General features: G+C 43.9%; 1 protein-coding gene across 1 annotated transcript in view; it reads right to left on the reverse strand.

Annotated features, from left to right (window-relative positions):
- PDCD11 (programmed cell death 11) overlaps positions 1 to 6,663 on the reverse strand; it is a 52,984-nt gene extending 46,321 nt beyond the window's left edge. Inside the window, exons 1-4 of the mRNA XM_060171394.1 lie at positions 6,529 to 6,663; positions 4,647 to 4,759; positions 3,442 to 3,573; positions 515 to 682 (exon numbers count right to left, since the gene is read on the reverse strand). Of these exons, the coding sequence (XP_060027377.1) occupies positions 515 to 682; positions 3,442 to 3,573; positions 4,647 to 4,748 (402 nt within the window). The 5' untranslated portion in view covers positions 4,749 to 4,759; positions 6,529 to 6,663. The remainder of the gene's footprint in view (positions 1 to 514; positions 683 to 3,441; positions 3,574 to 4,646; positions 4,760 to 6,528) is intronic.
- Positions 6,664 to 6,703: the final 40 nt, after the last annotated feature.

The raw sequence follows: 6,703 nt of genomic DNA on the forward strand, positions 1-6,703 counted from the left end.
AGTAATAAACTCCCTATTATAAACTCTCAGGGCACCTTGTACTTAATCATTAGCAAAGTGGCAGATTATTTTCTTAGAAAGGAGTCTCAGGCAGAGGGTAGATAGCATAATGGTTATGCAAACACTATCATGCCTGAGGCTTTAAAGTCCCAGGTTCAATCCCCCATACCACCATAAGCCAGAGCTGAACAATGCTCTGGCTAAAAAATAATAATAATAAATAAAAATTATAATAAAAGAAAGAGGTCTCACAGATGCATAATTTCACTGTTCAAAATCACTTTTCTCATTTAGACACAGAGAGGGAGGGAAAGAGGGGAAGATACGACAGCACCAGAGCTTCCTTCATTGTTAAAGCACCTCCCATTTGGGGCTTGGGCTCAAGCTTAAATCATGCACATGGCAATGTGGCTTCCCTACCCAGTAGGCTAACTCCAGCCATGTAAAATCAAAACTTTACATTGCTTTGTGGAACACTTATTTCTAGCAACGCATTTCATCTCATCTTCCTTACCTTCAGAGGTTCTTCTTGTGCCACCTGTTCATTCAGCTTTTGGGTGTAAGCATCACAGATTTCAGTCACTTGTACAAACCCCTGAAGTCCACTGGGAAGACTGATCACCAGTTCCAGTTCATTGACTTCTTTCACACAACCCAGAATCCGCATGCCCTCACATAAGGACTAGAGGAGAAAAAGGGAAACAAGTACAGTAGGGAAGAGAACAATATTTGGGGAAGACCAAATCTTAATACATTAAGCAACAACAACAACAAAAAAAACCCATCAAAAAGTAGAGAAGTATATGGACAATATATTACCAAAGAGGACATTCAAAAAGCCAACAGACATAGGGAAAAAAATGCTCAAAGTCACTGATTATCAAATAAAGACAGCAATGAGATACACTGCACCCTCATGAGAATGTCATACATCAGAAAGGATAGTTAACACAAATGTTGGAGAAGCTACAGGGATAAAAGAACATTCCTGCACTGCTGATGGGATGTAAATTATTTCAACCCCCTGTGGAGAGCAGTTCGGAGAACTCTCAGAAGGCTAGAAACGGACCTATTCTATGGCCTAGCAATTTCTTTCCTGGGGATATATCCTAAGGAAACAAACACAACCATCCAAAAAGATCTGTGCTATATATTCATAGCAGCACAATTTGTAATAGCTCAAACTTGGAAGCAACCTAGGTATCCAACAACAGATAAGCAGCTAAGAAAGTTGTGGTATATATACACAATGGAATACTACTCAGCTATTAAGAATGATGAATTTACCTTCCTGACTTCATCATGGACGGAGCTTGGAGGAATCGTGTTAAATGAGATAAAGCAGAAAGAGAAGAATGAATTTGGGATGATCCCACTCATGGGCAAAACTTGAGAAACAAAAGCAGAAAGGGGAAACACAAAGCAGAACTTGGACTGAGTTTGTTATACTGCACTTGAGACTTGTCTCAAGTGGCCTCCCCCAGGGCTCTGTTCTGGCTCCTACGCTATTTAATATTTACATCAATGACCTCCCAGAAACTTCAAGGAAGTTCATCTACGCCGATGACATCTGCTGTGCAACTCAAACATCAGAGTTCGACATCCTCGAGGAAACACTCACGAAAGACATGTCTCTGATATCTGATTACTGTAAAAAATGGCGACTAATCCCTAGCACTGCAAAAACGGTATCATCTGTTTTCCATCTACACCATGCCTCGGCCTCGCGTGAGCTTAATGTGCAGCTTGGTGATACGAGAATCCGGCATGAAGCCCAGCCAGTCTATCTTGGTGTTACTCTCGATCGCACTCTGTCATTTCACAAACATCTCATAAAAACTGCAGCAAAGATGGGCGCGAGGAATCACATCATTGCAAGACTGGCCAGCTCCTCATGGGGCATGAGCACTTCCACACTACGATCATCATCTCTGGCATTATGCTATTCCACTGCAGAATACTGTGCCCCAGTATGGTTCCGTAGCCCCCATGTCCACTTGGTCGATTCCAAATTTATATTCCTCCATGAGGATAATTTCTGGAATCATCTGTTCCACCCCAGTTCTGTTGTTGCGGCGATCTGGTGTCGGGCTGCACCGCGGAGAAGAGAGCGGACGTCCAGAGCAAAGGGGTACACAAATCTTTATAATATGATGGGGGGGGAGGTTTGGTTCAGACCACGTGGAGCCAGACGGCAATGGCCGACCACGGGGGGGGGGGGGGGGGGGGGGGAGCAGGGAGCGAGACCTCAGAGAGGGAGAGCTGAGAGCCCAGAGAGAGAGAGGGGAGGGGTGAGGGGGCTATTTATTGGGCGGCAACCAGGGGTGACGTCTAGGGCCAGGATTGGTTGAAAGGGGGCACTCTAGGACTTAGCGGGGCATAGAAAAACCTGGGGGCGGAGCCAGGATTGGTTGAAAGGGGGCACTCTAGGATTTAGCGGGGCATAGAAAAACCTGGGGGCGGAGACTGCATCAGATTAAGTCCTCAGCAACAGTCCTCAGCAACAGTTCCATGGCTGCCAGTTCTTAGCAACATCGCCCCGCCAGATATTTGTCGGGATGCGGCATCATCTAAGTTCATTTCCCACATCTACGCCCGACCGGACCTGCCAATATACGCAGATATCTTCGCCCACCCTGTCCAACGCTTGACGTCTCGTCACCCAATCTGGTCCCCTATGCCTACACTGAACTTCTCTGTTCCAGACTCTTGGAAACAGAGTTGGCAGTCAGCTGAGGTAAAGAACAAACACCTCATCACAGACCCCTGCAAGCGTCAACCCGGCTTTGACCTAGCATGTTATGATTGGGCCCTCCTCAATCGCTATCGAACAGGCCATGGCCGGTGCGCCGCTATGTTCCATCGCTGGGGAGCCAGAGACGACCCGAACTGCCCCTGCGGCTACAGACAGACTATGACCCACATACTCAACGACTGCCACCTCTCCAGATTCAAAGGAGGTCTCGAAACTTTACATCAGGCTCAGCCTGACCCTGTTGACTGGCTACGGAAGAAGGGCAAACGCTAGAAGAAGAAGATTGCACCAAAGCAAAGGGCTGTGGAGAGGGAGGAATCAGGGGGCTTCAGGGTCCCAGTGCATGACGGTGGGAAAGGATCCAAGCTGGGGGTGAGAGTGCTTTTCAGACAACTACCACTGTGAAATGAAAAACTGGACCCATGTGTCAACACCCGTACTATAAACTAGTAATCCCTGCAATAAAAGAAAAAAAGGGAGAAAAAGGAAATCAAAGGAAACAATGCTTAATTTTGAATACAAACTCCAAGCATCTCTACACATATACCATACTGTTTATATATCATGTATGTATATGTACAGTTTATACATATATGGATTTTAGATGTGGATAACATGTATACATATAAAGAAAAAAGAAGAGAAAGAACCCAGGTAGTTTAAAACAAAACCAAATGTTAACACACCTCAACATTAAGAATTTCAAACTTCTCTTTTAAAGACTTGCTGCTTTCTTCCTTTCCAATCTTCAACTTTTTTGTTTTCACTGGCACTTTCTGGCTCTTTTTCCTTTTGATGGATCTTTCTTCAGTAGATATCTGGAAAGGGGGGGGTGGGTAGGAAACAAAACAGTAAATAAGTAACCCTGGGAGTCAGGCGGTAGCACAGTGGGTTAAGCGCACATGGTGCCAAGCGCAAGGACCAGTGTAAGGATTCCGGTTCAAGCCCCCTACAAGGTACCCCACCTACAGGGGAGTCGCTTCACAAGTGTTGAAGCAGGTCTGTAGGTGTCTATCTTTCTCTCCCCCTCTCTGCCTTCCCCTCCTCTCTTCATTTCTCTCTGGCCTGTCCAACAGTGATGACAACAATAATAACTACAACAATAAGACAACTAAGGGAACAAAAGGGAATAAATAAATAAAAATAAATTTTTAAAAAAACTAAAAAAAAAAAAAGAGAAGTAATCCTGCCTAGCCTTTTGTCTCTAATTTCAGGTCCTCTGTCACCTATTACTCCTCCCCTCTGTTCTACTCACTTAAGCTCTTAAAATTCCTGTTCAGCCCCATAATGTCACCAATGTTTCCTTCACTCAAGATCAAAGTAAGTCGCCTTCATGTTCTTAAAAATCCTTCTCTCCTGTTCCCCAGTATAAGCAATGATTTGGAATCATGCAAATTGAGAGAGCAAATCAAACCCAAGTTAAACTCCCATAATAAAGTGTGTGGTCCTATCTAAATTTCTGAATCTCAGCTCCTCATCTCAGAATGGTGAACTACTTTATAGTTAGGAACATTACATAAAATAGACAAATGTCAGCTCCCTTCTCTCTAGCATATGGAGTACAATCTATTTTAGATGAAGATGATAAAATCTAATGCAAGTCCTGCCGTTCAAAAATGCAATGATTAAACTGCTTTCTCTCTGTTTTTAATAAGCATGTCACAAAGTTCCTACAATCACAGTAGAACAGTATTACAAACTCAAATACTAAATGTCCTGCTTCCAAAGATATAGCCTCATGATAATATAAACTTTCTATCAGGTTCAATTTATAAAAGTAAACTTCAAACAGAAATCCATCTGGTAAATAATACATTCTCAAATAAGGCTCACTCTTTACAAGGATCCTAGGAGTAGTCAGTGAATCTTAGCAAACAAGTACAACACTTACAGCAAATAAGTTATCCTGTTCCACTGGCTGCTGGAAAGTTTTCTCTGCTTTATGGATCTTTCTTTCACCCCCTCGGGGGAAGCTTTCTTCCATGGTAGCCATGTTCAGGTCTCCTGAAAGTAATAAAAAGAGCAATAGTAAGATGTGGTGGTGGTGTCATATTTCTTAAATGCTATCTATAATCAGCAGTGGAGAGGTACAGCCTTCTAGCACCAATCTGCTAGAAAGTCTTCAAACTAAGAAGTCGGGCGGTAGCACAGCGGATTAAGTGCAAGTGGCCCAAAATGCAAGAATGAGCATAAGGATCCCGGTTCAAGCCCCCACCTCCCTACCTACAGGAGAGTCAATTCACAGGCGGTGAAGCAGGTCTGCAGGTGTCTGTCTTTCTCTCCCCCTGCTCTCTCCATTTCTATCCGTCCTATCCAAGAACATCAATAATAACAACAATAAAACAACAAAAGAGAATAAATAAATATTAAAAAATAAATAAAGTCTTCAGACTAAGAAAGTGTGTCAGCAGGTTCCAGACAACCACAAATCTATGTGCTTCCCCCCAGAAAGCCTAAAATTTTCAATTCAATTCCTGGTGCTGCATCTATTGGACTGAGGTTCCATTTTCTCTTCTCTGCCTTATGTGAATCTCCCTCATATTATTGGTAAAAAATAAAGTGAATCTATAAAAGAAACTCCCTTTCTTCTAAGAATTATTCAACTAGTCCACAGGGTAAATACAGCATGACTAGAGTTCAATTCTTAATGGCAGTTTGGATTTTTTAAATAGGAAATCTTGGGAGTCGGGCTGTAGCGCAGCGGGTTAAGCGCAGGTGGCGCAAAGCACAAGGACCGGCATAAGGATCCCGGTTTGAACCCCGGCTCCCCACCTGCAGGGGAGTCGCTTCACAGGTGGTGAAGCAGGTCTGCAGGTGTCTATCTTTCTCTCCTCCTCTCTGTCTTCCCCTCCTCTCTCCATTTCTCTCTGTCCTATCCAACAACAACAACAATAATAACTACAACAATAAAACAACAAGGGCAACAAAAGGGAATAAATAAATAAAATAAATATTTTTTAAAAAATAGGAAATCTTGAAAGTTATAAATAAGATGCAGGCCACCTGGGAGGTGACACAGCAGTAGGACCGTAAAAGTGTAGAGTGAGGTCCTGAGTTCCATCCTTTGCACAGCATATGCCAGGATGATAGTATGGTTCCGTCTCTCTCCTTAATAAACAAATCTCCTAGGAAGAGGGAGGAGCAGGGGGAAAAGATGGAAAGAGAGAAGGAAAATACATTACAGGGTATGGATTGAACAGGAAAAAATTCAGATTCAATCTGCAGTGGTATTGTCTATTCTCCCTGATACAGACTAAATAGGTTTATCAACCTGAAAGGACGGTAAACCTGGTAGAGGATTCAAGGGCAGAACAGCAGAAAAACCATAAAAAACCAAAACTACGTATGATCCGGAGGTGTGAGAACGGGAAAAGGGAGGGACGGCCTCTGAGAAGTACGGGGGACTTAGAATCTAGAGATTTGAGATTATAAAGAGATGATAACAGTGAGGGAGCCTAGAGTGGGAATCAGGAATGGTTGCACTATTTCATTGAAAGACAAACGTGCGGTGGGCTATTTAATCCGCTGGGAGTTTGACCATGAATCTCATTCCACACAAGGGGAAACGTAAGGTTCCAAAAGTAATGCGATTCAGCAGCAACCAAAGGACTTAAGCTACTTGCCTGAGACAGAAACTGAAGCTACAGGGGCGGCCGCTCCATTAGAGCCGGCTTCTGAACTACTCATCTCACTGTGCATCCCCCTAGCAAGGACCTGGGGTACAGACTTGCGAGGCACTAGGCTTCCTCCCTCCTTGCCCTCCCTTCACTCACCAGTTCCGCGAAGCCGATCTTTTTTTACAGCATGTATCGCAAATCCTTAGCCACACACGAGGAAAACAGCCTACCCAGGGCTTCAGATGGCGTTTCCGGAATGTAGGCGGGCTCAACGCCCTATTTCCGCTACTTCTCGGAATTCTATTAGACGGAGCGTCGCGAGTTAGAGACA

Source organism: Erinaceus europaeus, chromosome 14, assembly GCF_950295315.1.
Source record: "Erinaceus europaeus chromosome 14, mEriEur2.1, whole genome shotgun sequence".
NCBI lineage: Eukaryota > Metazoa > Chordata > Mammalia > Eulipotyphla > Erinaceidae > Erinaceus > Erinaceus europaeus.